Source organism: Chlorocebus sabaeus, chromosome 11 (assembly GCF_047675955.1).
Source record: "Chlorocebus sabaeus isolate Y175 chromosome 11, mChlSab1.0.hap1, whole genome shotgun sequence".
Taxonomy (NCBI): domain Eukaryota; kingdom Metazoa; phylum Chordata; class Mammalia; order Primates; family Cercopithecidae; genus Chlorocebus; species Chlorocebus sabaeus.
Genome location: NC_132914.1, coordinates 18862399 through 18878757, shown reverse-complemented (window position 1 = coordinate 18878757; position 16359 = coordinate 18862399). Strand labels below are relative to the sequence as shown.

Below are 16359 nucleotides of genomic sequence, written 5' to 3'. Positions count from 1 at the left end.
TAGTGCCCAGTTTTGCTTCTTGAGAATCTCTCATGATTCACAAACATGGTCTAGATATGTATTTTTATTGGAATCAAACCTAAACTTCTAAATCCTAGATAGTTGTGCTGTTTTTATGATTGAATGAACAGATTTACCTTTTTCTTTCACAGAAGAAACCCTAGCAGATATAGGCTCAGATACTAATAAAACAAACCAATACAATCAAAGTAAATTCACAGAGATATTTACCCATCCTCTATACTTTTTTTTTTTTTAGGTCCTAGGAGAAGGTAGATTCCAGGTACACAAAAGTAGAGAATTGTAAGCTAAGGTTCTGTTATAAATATATACATATTTTCTTTATAACCCTTTAGGTCTAAAGAGTAACTCTAGTTTTTAAAAATATGTTATACAAAAACTGAGTTGAAAACTACTTTAGGAAAACATGTTTAAAGTTATTGTTGGCTGGTAGGAATATGGGGTGGAGTTGTTCTTAGAGAAATGAGAGCAGCAATAAAAAGGAAGTTTAAAAAAAAGCTTGTCACAGGGCAGCATAGTTCCAGAAGACAGTACTGACCAAGAAGCAGAAAAGCAAGATGAATGATGTGAAACTTGCTGTCTTGGGTGGTGAAGGAACGGGCAAATCTGGTGAGTGGTGATGTCTTCTATGTTATAATAGAGTATAGAAAGAGTGAGAAACTGACACGTTAATCATTAACCATGTATTTTATATATATTTCATATATATGAAAATACATCTATAATAACATCTCAGTGGGATGATAGGCACATTGTTTTTCATTAGGAGTTTCCATTTTTATGGGCAAGTAACTATGTCTATAGAATATATAGGCAGGTATAGCAAGATAAATACCTGAAATGTTAATTTGTATATTATTCTACTGATGTTTACAATTCATAGGAATAACAGGAAATTTCTACATCACTATCCCACCTACTTCTCCCTTCAACACACCTGCCCTCATACCCACTAGTTGCCAAACAATGGCCTTGATAGAACTCATCTGCTCTGAAACTAGGGTAGGGAGATGTTTGGAGATTTGTGGATTATATTTTAAATATAGCATTACTGAGATGAAAGAACTTTGCGGGGCATGGCTTGGTGGATGTCCTGGAACTGAGCAATAATGTGCTCTAACTTTGGAAGTCATGCTTTTGTTTTATTGTGTTTTACTTTGGTCTTGGTCACATTATAATGGTAGGATGCTACCAATAGGGCCACTTGAGCCTAAAGAATCATGACATCTTAACTGGCCAAACCCAGGAGCTGTGACATGATGAACGGATACCAGAGGTTCTTTTTCTATTTCCTGGATTTGTAGGTCCCTACATCCTTAAATAACTGCAAATACTTGGTAGTGTCCTTGTGACTATTACATATAGTACTTTGAAGCCAGACTGAATTTGATAGAGAAAATAAACAGATGTCAAACTTCTTGCATCTTAAATATGAGAAATCTGTTTCTGTTACAAAAGGTAAGTGGCCTTATGTTTTTGCGGTAATGAATTAACTGCATAGTGATTTAGATGTGCAGCGCTTTAAGATCACTTCCTTTCCAGCTTTCTAATCATTTGTTTGTACCATGGAAATATTGTGAACTACTATTTAGAACAGAATTTGGTAAAATTTTAAAGTCTTTATTAATTCTTGAATATTTTTATTTAAGAACTAAAACCTCATGCACATAACCAAATTTTCTGTTTCATAAAATGTAACAGCCTTAAATCTATATTGTTTGCTTTGCAGCTCTTACAGTGAGGTTTCTTACTAAGCGATTCATTGGAGAATATGCTTCTAATTTTGGTAAGTCACTACACTAGACATTTTTACCTTAAAATTTTTAACGTCATAATTAAATCCCACTTAAGTACAGAGATGCATTTTGATAGACTGTACCATTTTTATGCATATAAAACTGTTTGTTTATTCACATATTCTGATTAGAAATGCCAAAATAGGTACTTGAATTAAATGTTCTTTTATGGTAAAATTCACCCAATTTGATGTTAAGACTGGTTTCAAAGTCTGGAACTGGAAAAACATTAAAACTAAGATCCTCTCTTCAAAATATTGTAGAACATGCAACTGAATATTTCTTGTAAGGTATAAAACAACTTTGAAATTAAATCAACAGTCTTTAAAAAATAAGAAAATTAATACTGAAACCACAACAAAGGAATAAAGTTTATTTTTATTATAAAACCATAAGAAAATAGGAAAATTATGCCTTGATTAAACATCATATTATCTAAGTCATTTATATAAATGTAGAAACATTTAAAACACATGCCAGGGCATTTTGTTATAATTTTAAGATTATTTCATGAACTCTTCTGTAAATTTGTTTGACTAGAATTAGCATAATATGTGGAAAACAGTGCAACATAAAAAGTGAGAAATTTTGCCATAATTTTGAGCATATTTTTGGCTCACCAATTAAAAATGATGGTGATAATATCTTACCTCATTGAAGAAATGAGATGAGGAGATTTTTTTTTTTTTAAATGAGGATGGCAGATTACAGAAAATATAAAAATTGGGAGAAAGGAGAATGTTTTTGTTGGTTATTACTTAGACTAAGGGAATTTATGATTGTAAGTGTGTTTTTCCATGAGAAACAAACAAAAATCTTTAGCATTCAATCATGAAGTAGCATAATCGGAGTATCTCAGAAAATAGCTTTAATATATTACATTGTGTTTTTCCCTACATGAATTCAACATGGTATTTCAGTCCATATGACATTATGAACATTTTAGGGCAAAAGCCTGAAAACTGATTATATAAAGTTGAAAACATAAAAAGAAAAATTCCTGTTGTTTCATTTTTGAGGGCAATGACATCAGTCAAAAACGTCAACATAACATACAAGTTAGGACTCGGGCATGAGAAAATGTCCCAGAACTAAAAAATAAAACAAATACAGAATGATACACCATCCAAATAACAACAAAAACCCTCAACGTAAACTTTGATATAGTATAGTTGTATAAACTAATGAAATGTTTACACATTTCTGGCTGTTACATCTCAATGAAAAATAAGAGACCTAGAGGCATTTTTGAAAAGCCAACCAAATGATCAAAAGCTCATTAACTCAGAGGGCAAACTAGCAAAAATGACTCCACTTTGTATATTAAAACTAGAAGGGGAAATAATACAATTCTAAAAATGTGAGAATTGATGACACTTGCTGGCAGTTTTTGAGATTTGAGAGTGAATAATTTTAATTGACTAGAAGAAAATAATGTGGTTTGGAGTCAAGAATAAACCTATAAAGTTTAGAAGAACCTGGCTGAAAACATAATTTAAGGTTTCATGAAACTGTAACAAATTTCATTAAATATAACCTGGTAGGAGGTAAGAAGTCAATCCTAATCCTCTAAGAGAATTTGATCAGATAATTGATGTGATCTGGCTACAAGGTTCACTTTTACTTGTGTGTTGAGAATACACTAGAAACAGGAAGGGTGTTAGAGGAAGGATGGAAACAGATGACTTAGGAGGCTTTGTGATAAATTAGGCAATTAATGATGGTGGTCTAGACTAGATTGTTAACAATGGAGATGGTGAGATACAGACAAATTCAAAATATATTTTGAACGTAGACTAAAAGAATTTTAGAATAAATTTTAGAATAAATATGTGACGTAAGACAAATAATCAAGGATAATCCTTTTTTTGTTGTTTTTGTTTTTGTTTTTGTTTTTACCTGAGAAACTGCAGTTATGGATATGCCATTTAACAAAATGGAAAATTGTAGAAGATGCAGCCTTTGCAGGGATATCAGGGGTTCAGCTTGAGGTGTGTTAAGATTGAGATATCATGTAATCCCAGCACTTTGGGAGGCCGAGACGGGCGGATCACGAGGTCAGGAGATCAAGACCATCCTGGCTAGCACGGTGAAACCCCGTCTCTACTGAAAAATACCAAAAACTAGCCGGGCGAGGTGGAGGGCGCCTGTAGTCCCAGCTACTGCGGAGGCTGAGGCAGGAGAATGGCGTGAACCCGAGAGGCGGAGCTTGTAGTGAGCTGAGATCCGGCCACTGCACTCCAGCCTGGGCGACAGAGCGAGACTCCGTCTCAAAAAAAAAAAAAAAAAAAAAAAAGAGATTGAGATATCTATCAAGTATCTAAATGGAGATGTCCAATAGTAAGCTATTTGTGTCCGGAGTTCAGGGATGAGGTCTGGGCTTCAGACATAAGTTGGGTTCATCAGAATTAATTGGCATGTGACAGCTTGGGACTAGAAGAGATCTGAAAAAGAATGTAAGAAGAGAAGAAATCTATGAACTGGATCCATGTTTGAGATGCGAGAAGTCAGTGGGGACAGGGAGAGGTGAACAAAAAAGATTAAGACAGAACAACAAGGAATTAAAAACCAAACAAAAACTGGAGACAGTGTTGCCTTGAAGGTCATGTAAAGGAAATACTTTAAGGAGGCAGGAATGATCAACTGCGTTAATGCTACCAATAAGGCAAATAAAATCAAGATAGAGAATTAACCATTAAGCCATAATACATTTAAGCTAGAAGAAATTTTTCATGTTTGTAAGATGTGGCTAATTATATGGTAAAGAGGAAAAAATTATGATATAAGAGGGAAGTAGAATTGCTGAAGCCATGTATCTCAGCGGGTGAGGAGAAATCACTAGCTGAGAGTGAATGGGTTTACTTTAGATAGGAACACAGATGTTCCACGCACAGTAATAGGATGGAATATAAATATATGAGCAAAAAGGTATGTAGGTGAATATAGATAGTGGTGAGATTCATTTGTAAGAAACATATCGGCCAGGCGCAGTGGCTCACGCGTGTAGTCCCAGCACTTTGGGAGGCCGAGGTGGGCGGATCACGATGTCAAGAGATTGAGACCATCCTGGCTAACACGGTGAAACCCCGTCTCTACAAAAAAAAAAAAAAAAAAAAAAAAAAAAAAAAAAAAAAAAAATTCAGTTGGGCATAGTGCCACACTATGGTCCTGTGGTCCCAGCTACTCGGGAGGCTGAGGCAGGAGAATGGCATGAACTAGGGAGGCAGAACTTGCAGTGACCCGAGATTGCCCCACTGCACTCCAGCCTGGGTGACAGAGCAAGACTCTGCCTCCAAAAAAAAACAAAAAACAAAAAACAAAACACAAAAAAAAACCCCAAAAAAAACATATCTGACTAAATACAACAAATACATGCTTTCGGTCACCAGCAATATAAAAAGGGCACAATACGATTCCACTAAAATGTGAGTGGTTGAATTTATCAGACTATGATTCAGATATGAGTTCACATTCAGAGTATTTTCATACTGACAGTGAATATGCAATATTTTTGCAGAATCTATCTATAACAAGCACTTGTGTTTGGAAAGGAAACAACTAAATCTGGAAATATATGACCCTTGTTCTCAAGTAAGTAAAACAAAACACATTTTTTATCGATTTATTGATTGACTGATTTTTTAACAATCATGATTTTGAAGATTATATGGCGGTAAGTGAAAAAAGTGAAAAGTTGCAGTGTTAAAACCAAAGTTTCTTCTCATTTTAATTATTAAAAATTTAAGAGATTATTTTATTGTGTTGTCAATTCCATTACCTGTCATCTCTAAGTTCATGTCAAAAATTATATCACAAATATCTTTAAAATTGCAACATTAGGCTGTTTCTATATTTCTATCAGGTCACAGTGTCACTTCCAGAAGATAATAGTTAAGTGGCTTACCAATTCACTTTTTATTTTCAACTAAGTTGCACTTATAACTAACCAGTTGTCAATAGAACATAATACATAAAATAGATTTTCAGTACAAACCTCCTTTTCTATTCATATGGGAAAACAGTTAAAATGGGATTATACAAATAAGAGAAAAATGGCCATTTATTCAGGATTTCAAAACAACTATATGAGACAGATCATTTAGGGTAAATAAAAATATACCTTAAATATTTTAGCTAAACCTTTATAATATTTTTGATTTTTATTGATTTAAATCTAGTACCAGAAATCAATAGATATTCCATTCACTAACAGATAAATGATATATATTCACAACAAATATGTGGGTATTAGTTCAAAAGACAATTATTGTAGCTCATCAAATTTTCTGAAAAAGTGGAGATGTTTTCTTCTAGAAAAGTTATAAAATTAGACAGATATAACTTTATTATAGTTCTGTTTTACATTTAATCACTTTTAATTAAGGACAAAGAGTAATAAAGAACTATATTTTAGAAAATATCAGTATTGGCCGGGCGCAGTGGCTCAAGCCTGTAATCCCAGCACTTTGGGAGGCCGAGACGGGTGGATCACGAGGTCAGGAGATCGAGACAATCCTGGCTAACACGGTGAAACCCCGTCTCTACTAAAAAATACAAAAAACTAGCTGGGCGAGGTGGCGGGCGCCTGTAGTCCCAGCTACTCGGGAGGCTGAGGCAGGAGAATGGCGTGAACCCGGGAGGCGGAGCTTGCAGTGAGCTGAGATCCGGCCACTGCACTCCAGCCTGAGTGACAGAGTGAGACTCTGTCTCAAAAAAAAAAAAAAAGAAAGAAAATATCAGTATTTAACATATTGATGTATCTTCCAGCTGAAATGGGTCTCCATTAGTTGACTGTTTAAAGTATGAAAACACAGGTATTAGATCCCAACCACTCTTAATGTACTTGGTTTATTTTCAGACACAGAAAGCAAAATTCTCCCTCACAAGTGAGCTTCACTGGGCAGATGGGTTTATTATTGTGTATGACATCAGCGATAGGTCTTCATTTGCTTTCGCGAAAGCACTGATCTACAGAATCCGGGAGCCACAGACCAGTCATTGTAAAAGGTAAGGAAGGTATTTTTCATTCCTTTCTCCTTTCTTTTTAGTAAATCATCATATAGCCGTAAGCATCATTAGGAAGGGTTTAATACAGCCTTCCAATTACAAAATTTAACAGCCCTGAACAATTCACCTTCCCATTCCACAGGAGTTACACATGTAGTAAAAGGAATAAGATGAGAATGCTTTATATCTTGGCTGCCATAAACAGTTACTCGCCCTGAGTAAATGGCTATTTTACAAGACAGCTTCTATTGTTAACATGACACTCACTTGCAAAATAATGGTCCTTCGTATATAAGATAGTTCTCTTTCCAACCTTTTCTTTCCATTCTCACAAAAATGTTAAGGATACTAAATAAATTCAGATTTATTACGTTTGGCATCCCGTGAAATCCAATTCCTAGTCACTGAGTTGTTCAATCTATCAAAGCAAAATAGACAGAATAATCAAACTGTTTACAAATTCTAAATATGAGAATACATTTTTCTCCATTTTACCTGCTAAAGGGCTGATCAACAATTCCTTATTCTTGTCTTGACACAAGGAACTATGAAAACATGATTGTGCCTTAAGCTATTGTTTCATTAGTAGATAAAAGTTTAAGCATCTGAGTTTCCAATTTAAGTTTTCCCCATTTTTCAGTCATTTTGGCCTTTTCCATTTAAAGTATTTTTGCTCAACGTTCTGACTGTAAAAGAGTCTTCGTGCTTTTAACCAATTTAGCCCTTAGAATCTAAATAGTATTCTAATCTGGTAAGTAAAAAAAGCACAATATTACTGAGAATTGGTATATGTACTTTTAGTATCTATTTTAAATGCCCACTATAAAGAAATCATGGGATAATAATTGATAAAGTATTTCCCTGGAGTTAGATGATGTACATTCTTGCTTTCCTTTGATTTGGCCTGAGTAAGCCACTTTAATCTCTAGAGCTCATTTTTCTAATTATTTAACTGGTGGCAGCAGGATAGGAGAAACAGATGAGATTTTACTAAGGTGCCTCATAGCTCTTATTTCCTATAATATTACTGATATTTTAGAACTCCGTTGTTTCAATCATTAAATATCTTATATTTAAGCATCATGATGTAGGTAAGGGACAGGAATAAAATTCTGACATTTCTTCAAAGTAATCACTCAAGAACACTTAAAAACATATTGAAAGTATAAACATTTGTATTGGACATTTTTCAGGAAATATTTCTAATTTATTGACTAAATAATTATTTGAATGTTTTTAGTTCTCAATCTGTAAAAAGACTAGGAAGGCAAAATATATCATTATTTCATTAAATTATATCTGATATTTGTGGCCTACCCTTGAAAACCTATGTATATATCCTTCCTCATTTACCCTTTTCAATAATTTTATAAACTAGACTAAAAAAAGACCTTAGTAGCATTTTTAAAAGTTCACCGCACATTGTCATTTGAATGAAACCAACTTTTAGTGGAATTGGGGCTAGTAAGAGTTGAAGACTGACTGTGTGCACCCATTTTTTTTCCTTATAGTAGATATCTTTGCAGTGTTCTATGCCTTTTAAAGCCTAGTGATTTTAACATATTCTTCAACTCAAACTCTATTTTTGTGTTGTTTCATTATAACCAAGGAGGATATATTGATGTTTGCAGACACATTTTATCTTAACAAAGACACATTTCTTAAACAGGAGAATTGGGCAAGTTCATGAGATTATACAATTTTCTCTAGAGCATGTTATAATGACTATTAGTGGAGCGAAACAGCAATAAATATTGAATATTTTTGCTTATGAAAATTTTATCTAAATTGACTGTTCAATTATAATAACTGTATAAGTAAAGAGACCTTTGCTAGCTCTTCCCTTGCAATTGATAAGGAACATGAAAAATAACACTTAGTCAGCATCTTTCATTGCCTGGGCCTGTGTTAGGTATTTTTATATACATCATTTAATGTATACAGTCTCCATGAGCTTTAATCTCTGAGAATTCTGTGTGAGGATTATTTTACCATTTTTGAAACTTTGAATTTAGGTTCGGGGTAGATGTGCAGGTTTTTTACACAGGTAAACTTGTGTCATGGAGGTTTGTTGTACAGATTATTTCATCACCCAGGTATGAAGCCTAGAACCCATTAATTTTTCCTGATCCTCTTCCTCCTCCCACCCTCGACCTTCCAATAGGCAGCATTAGGTGTTATTCCCCTCTGTGTCTCCATATGTTCTCATCATTTAGGTCTCACGTATGAGTGAGGACATGCAGTATTTGATTTTTTGTTATCATGTCAGTTTACTAGAGATAAGGGCCTCCAGCTCCATCCATTTCCCTGCAAAGGACATGTTCTTATTTTTTGAGACAAGAGTCTCACTCTGTCACCCAGGCTGGAGAGCAGTGGCATGATCTTGGCTCACTGCAACCTCCGCCTCCCAGGTTCAAGCGATTCTCCTGCCTCAGCCTCCCGAGTAGCTGGGACTACAGGCGCCCACCACCACGCCTGGCTAATTTTTTGTATTTTTAGTAGAGGTGGGGTTTCACTGTATTAACCAGGATGGTCTCAATCTCCTGACCTCGTGATCAGCCTGCCTCAGCCTCCCAGAGTGCTTGGATTACAGGCATGAACCACTGCACATGCCCGCTCTCATTCTTTTTTATGGCTGCATAATATTCCATAATGAATATGTACCACATTTTTACATTAAAGGAAACTGAAAGTGGGAAAGATAACAATCGTACTTTGGTTAGTAGACAGCACCAGAATTCAGTAATAGGTCCCTGTTACTTCAAATCCTGTGCTTTAAGAGCCTTGTTGCTTCTGTGCTATTTACATTTTATCTAAAATGATTTTAAGTAATTGGAGCTATGTGTAACAATACACACACACGACCATAAGTAACACACATACACACTATTTTTTCTTTGATTTATAATCCTTTGGCTATAAATCTGTTTTTTTAAAAAAGTTGTTAAAACAGTCTTGCTAAAAATTGTGTATCTCTCTTTCAGAGCTGTGGAATCGGCAATGTTTTTGGTTGGCAACAAACGAGATCTTTGTCATGTGCGAGAGGTTGGCTGGGAAGAAGGGCAAAAGCTGGCACTGGATAACCGATGCCAATTCTGTGAACTGTCTGCAGCAGAGCAGTCTCTGGAGGTGGAAATGATGTTTATCAGAATTATCAAGGACATCCTGATAAACTTCAAACTCAAAGAAAAGAGACGACCCAGTGGATCTAAATCAATGGCCAAATTGATCAATAATGTATTTGGAAAGAGAAGGAAATCTGTTTAGTAGACATGAAATGACTATGAACCACAGCTGTGTTTTCAAACATGCGGTTTGCCTTTTTGGTTGTTGCATCCTGTTCACTCTCCTTCACACAGAACCTTTCATTTATTGTACAACATTGCACTCACCCTAACCTACTGGTGGACAGCTATCCAGTTTGCCTTGCCAAATATACTCTGCTTATGTGAATTTATTAAACGACCATGCCATAGTTTGTGGTTTACCTTTATTTTACATAGTTCTTTTGAATGAAATGGGTACTTTTATTCATACAGTTAATAGGTTACAGAGCTTAGTTTATCAATCTATGAAAGTTCTTGATTTATTTAATAGAATTACATGCATTTAATTTAAAGGCGTTTTTACAACAATTCAGTAGCTTACATAGTATTATGCATATTTTGTAATAAAACTTAGGCCTTAAGCAAATTCCTTCCCCAAGAGTATATATATTCTGTAGTTGATCTGATGAAAAATCTACCCTTCTTCATTTTCATGTATCACGCTGTGTTAGCAAGGGTCATTGTCACAGATATGTTAATTTATAGAGCTAAGGTCCTTTTCAGATCAAAAGATTTAGAAATTCATACATCATAGGACAGAAAGAAGTAAAAACTTGTCGGGGAATTTATAACCTTAAAGGCTTTGTTGCCCTGAAATAAGTATTTGTGGAGTAGGTACAAACATTTTGGTTCTTCTCAGGTTACTCTAATTACTGTTTCTTTCCGAAGACAAGTGTCTACCTCCTAGACCATGGTACCATCGCCACAGCCCTTGTGGACCTTTGACGAAAGATGTCTTTCAAGTTGAGATCCAAGGCTTAATTTTGGCCAAACTGCTGACAAATCAAGGTTAGGTCTCAGGCACAGGAAATTATGACAACACACAATGCTACATGTACATACTTGATTAATAAGTGTTGTCAAGACCCTGGGGACCAAGGTGGGTGAAGACATTTAATAGGGAGTGTTAGAGTGACCTTGGAGAGGGGTGAAACAATATTAAGCTTGACAGGAGAAAATTCACTGACATGAGATCACTCACCAGGAACCACAATGCAACATTGTAAGAGTGACACCTAGAGCTGGTCTAAATAGATTTGCTGTTCCTTAGAAGTCTGACCTTGACGATATACTAAAGTAAAAGTAGTGGGAAAACAGAGTCTTATGTGGTAGTGTACAAAATTGGTTTAGAATGTTTATAAAGACGTGAAGGAGTTTAGGGTTACTATATTGAATTAGTCCCAAGAACCCAGTGTTTGACTACCATCCCTGGGAGAATTCAGGGGAACTTCCTTTACTCAGGAAGTAGGATGCACTGATGAGTAGGTACAGACAACTCTGAGAAGCTTAGTGGTGGCTCTGCTCTCTGGGTGAGAGTTAACAGTAGATCCACTCCGCTGTTTCGCATCAGTGGATACTACCACTGAACTGTGCTGTCCCATATCACTGCAGATCACAGGATCCTGAAACAGCAAAATCTGGATGCTAGCATTTAACCTGCAGCTTGTTATCTACTCTCCCAGCAACCTAAGAAATGGTGCCATACCCAGCGTGGAGGTTTTATTTCGGAAACTGACTGGTTGGATACTTAGAAGTGATGTGCTCAATCAGCCACATTGACGGAAAGTCCATATTGTGGACCCATGCATTGCTTCCATCTCTGCCAAAGGAGAGATGGCCAGAAAAGAGTCAGGTGGATATCTGAAGGCCAAGTCATTCTGTCCACCTGGTTGTAAAGTTATATCTCTGCTGGGCATTAACATGATACACAAAAATCTGTGGGTTTTTTTTTTTTTTTTTTTTTTTTTTTGAGACGGAGTCTCGCTCTGCCGCCCAGGCTGGAGTGCAGTGGCGTGATCTCGGCTCACTGCAAGCTCCGCCTCCCGGGTTCACGCCATTCTCCTGCCTCAGCCTCCGGAGTAGCTGGGACTACAGGCGCCCGCCACCGCGCCCGGCTACTTTTTGTATTTTTAGTAGAGACGGGTTTTCACCGTGTTAGCCAGGATCGTCTCGATCTCCCGAACTTGTGATCTGCCCGCCTCGGTCTCCCAAAGTGCTGGGATTATAGGCGTGAGCCACCGCGCCCGGCCAAATCTGCGTATTTTATGATTCCTCTGAGAGCTATCCTTTCACATACTTTTCCTTTAAAACTTATCGTGATGAGTATTCCAGCTTTAGCTTTTACATACTCTGACCAACTGGAAAAACTATTAATCACTTCCTAGAAACAGTGTATTACATGCCAGTTTTCTTACCCTACATTTTTAAAGTGGTGAACTTTTAAAAATGTTACTAAGGTCTTTTTTAGTCTAGTTTATGAAATTAGGGTAAAAGAGGAAGGATATATACAAATGTTTTCAATGGTGGGTCACAAATATTATATAATTTAATGAAATAGTGATATATTTTGCTTTTCCAGTCTTTTGTAGACAACAAAGTGTACTTCCTGAAATTCTGCCAACGTCGATAGTTTCTGTTAATAAACTTCATGGTCATCTCTGTGTAAGACTGTAATGAGGCACAGTCTTCTGACTGGCATTAATGTATCAGGTTTGAGTAAGTACAGCTTCCCCTCAGCTAGGAACATTTATATTAGATAGCTATGTGAGTGAAAAATAAACTTCTATTGTACAAAGCTGTCTTAGCAAATTTAATGATGCACTCTTATGGTCAATTGTTTATAAAAGTTGTATTAATTTTTGAGTTTTAATATTGGATATGTATACATATATATTTATCAGTACAAGCGGTTATACTTGAATATGGTTTTTGTTTTGTTTTTTCTTCTGGATTATCTCATTTTTAGAGATTTGGTCTTCATTCCTTAGAATCATTTTTCCAGTTAAAGATTATTTGGGGACAATTTTGAATTAAAAATAACATTTATCTATGTTAAATGTAAGAATCTAATGTTAAATGGTAATTTTTAATAGTTTAATTCATGCATATGTACCTGTGATAAGTCAGATCAAAATTTTTCTGTCAAAGGTACTGCTTATGTTTCCATATGTTTTAATTTTTTAATTATACACTGATGTTTTAGAAAATTGACCTTGGATGACACATCGTGTCATAAGGAATATATGGAATGTAGTAATAAGAACAAGAATTTATATTAAAATTTTTTGATGCCATAATTTTAGAAATGAACAGCTACTTTTTTCAGAGTGATATTTGAAATTCCACCTTTGATAATGTGACCATTTTAAAACAAAAACACATTTTTTGATACTTCTCCCATCAAAAGGTTGTTCTAATTCCCTTCCTGTTGATGTGGATCAGTTTTACAGACTGGTCTCAAACAGACTGAGGCAGAAGTAACGTGTATAACTTATGAAGCCAGGTTAGAAAAGGAGACACAGATCCCATCTGTTTCTCTCCCCCTTGTAACTCTGCTTTGGAAGCTATGAGTCGACATGTATGGAGGCACCAGGCTGGAGACAGCACATAGAGTTAATGACCACATAACCACTAGATATACAAGCAAATCTTTGGGTGATGCCAGCCTACAACCTTTGGGCTACTCCAGCTGATGGCAAGCGGAACAGAGATAGGCGACTTCCACAGAACTCTACCCCAACTACAGATTTGTGAGCATAGTAAATATTGTTTTCATTTTGGAAGTGTTGCATGGCAATAGATAACCAGAAAACATAATTCATTAAAACCCTCAGCAACTCAGTCAATATGAAATACTTGGCTTTCTTACGAGGGAAAAATGAGGTGTTAAAAGGAATTTTCCAACCAGATTCATAATTGTTTAGAACATGATATTGTCCCAATACCAGTTTTCTTGTGAACATAATTCACTTGTAAAACAACTTGAAAAAACCTTACGAATAATAAGTTGCATGTTTCCGAAGTGAACAAAAAACACATACCTACAGAGAAACAAATACATCAACATTAAGCAATAGAATATCGTAGTTTGAGGACAGCAAGTGTGTCTATAAATCTCAGTGCTAGCCAAGCTGTATCACGAGGCCGGGAATTGCCTATGCTGCTTCTAGCAAGAAAGATGCTGTCATTCATTTTGGATGAGCTTCAGTGAGATAACACATAATGAGGGGCAACAGCTGAGGAAGGGAATGCCAAAGAGGAGGGGTCTTTAAAATGGTTTTGATTTAATACAAGGCATGCGCTATTAATAAAGAGGTTGAATGATACCTGTATGTTTTATAGGTTTATAAATTGGCTGTAGTAAAATGTTTTACATCTTAGATCACTAGGTATTGTTTCATCTTATTATGGGAGATATCTATCTAGAGTTGACTGAATTGTATTAATCTGAACCTAGTTTAATGATGCCTTAACATTTTTATGGGGGAATTTAATGTTTGCAATATCCATGTTCCTTATTTGAAAGCGTGACTTATAGGTTTCTCATCTTCCTTAAATTATAAAATCCTTCAGCTAATAAAGGAAAATGATTATAGTTTGCAAAAAAGGCAAAGTCATTTAACAATCCATATAACTGTCTATTGTAGGGCTTTGCATAATAATTGTAATTTAGCTATTAAAGATTCTAAAGGCAGTTATCAGTCATACTCTACAATTCTGGGGAATCAGGCAAAGCCCAAATTATTTAAAGTATTTTAAATTCCCAAAGAAATAAAGGCACACCATAAATTTGAAATATAGTGTATAGTGACAAGATATTTCATAAGAAAAGAAAAAACTTCATCATAATTTTCAAATATATAAACCACCAAACATTATTTTTCTTCCTTTTGGATATAGATGTAACACAAGTTTATCTTTAATAATGGAAATATAAATTACTTTAAGAAGGAAATTTGCAGACTATAAAGTATCATTGTCAATGTGAAACTTGACCAACATTTTAGTGGTCCTGGAGCAGCTAAGGCATAATGAATTAAGAAAAATGTGAGTGATTGAATCACTTCACCTTACATGAAAGAAAGTATAACCGTGAGTTGCCTGTATGATTTTTAGAACGTTTTATAGAACATGAGCATTTAACAACTAAACACATGAAAACTTGTGAAAACACATATGTAAAATCAAGCTGATATATTTTTTCAACTATAGACTTAACTTCAAGGTAATATGATAATTAGGGTCATAAAACTTAGAGGTATTTCTATATAAAAACACACTCAAAGGTTAAAATTTTTTGATTGAGTTAAACATACTGTCCATGACTCAAACAGTAACTATAATTGTAATGAAAGACCAGTTGTTTGATTTGATCAGAAGATTTTGAGGCCTTCAGTGAAATAAGTCTGTTTGTCATGCAAAGTTTCTTTTCCACAATATATAACACATTATCCCGCTTAAAAACAGTATAAAGTTATGGAATTAGATCACTAATTTTTAAATAAACATATTACAGTTAAACACATTTGTCTGCAGACTAAGAAACGTGTGTATACATATTCTTAGGTAAAATCGTGGTTCTTTAAATGAACTTAATCTCTCAGAAAGAATAAAAAATAAAGTGAACTAAAAGCAAAGAACAGAGATAGCAAAATAAGAGAAGAAAAGAGGATGATCAGATGTGAGAAATGTCTCATTCAAAATCATAAACTTGGAAAAAGGTAAATTCCCAGATGGGTTCCTTTAGGATAGAGAGAAAAAAGTGCAATTATAAAATGGGGAATAAGTGGATATATACAAATATAATAGCAATTGATTTAAAATTCCAAAAACTGAATAGGAGCTCAGTAATTTAGCATGATAATTACTTGAGTGGGCATGACCCAAACATGTGAGTGAATAGTTTAGAAGAATATAATTGAAATACTACGAGGTAATCTTCCCATTTTTCTCAGCAAACATCAGAATTGGAAGAAGAAATAGTAGTCACGTATGAAATATTAGAGAAGTAAACATAAAATAAAGGTTTACAAATGGAGATTGTGTCAAAGGAAAAACAATTTGATAAAATCATCTTCAAAAATAGATTTATATCCACTATAGACTACATAAAATGGACTTAAATTGTGACTTGTGAAATTCAGATTATTTTAAGAAATACACTCCTGAAAGTCAGGACTACAGTGCAGTGAAATGGAATTTAAGATGGCTGTTGGCTCCCTTTTCAGATAGCTGTGTGAATGCATGTGGAGATGTGGAGAAGGGAAGGAAAATAACTCTAGGCTGTTTTCAACTCTTTGGGCATCTTATGTTGTAACAGTGAATAGCATGTAACTAAGAAACTACTAAAAAATGTGAAAATGACTTTTGAAAAAATAATTCTTCTACTAAATTTTTCATTTTAAAACAAATACAAAAGTTTGTGATAT

General features: G+C 34.9%; 1 protein-coding gene across 2 annotated transcripts; it reads left to right on the top strand.

Moving 5' to 3' along the window:
• Window positions 1-521: 521 nt before the first annotated feature.
• Window positions 522-10317, top strand: RERGL (RERG like). Of its 2 annotated transcripts, none has more exons than XM_007967790.3 (5): window positions 522-630; window positions 1751-1807; window positions 5335-5408; window positions 6676-6824; window positions 9809-10317. In XM_007967790.3, exons 1-5 carry the CDS (start codon window positions 579-581, stop codon window positions 10089-10091), a joined length of 615 nt encoding a protein of 204 aa, XP_007965981.3. In that variant the 5' UTR covers window positions 522-578; the 3' UTR covers window positions 10092-10317. The 2 variants fall into 2 exon arrangements, with proteins under 2 accessions (XP_007965981.3, XP_037846234.2); XM_037990306.2 differs by lacking the exon at window positions 522-630 and adding an exon at window positions 665-1479.
• Window positions 10318-16359: the final 6042 nt, after the last annotated feature.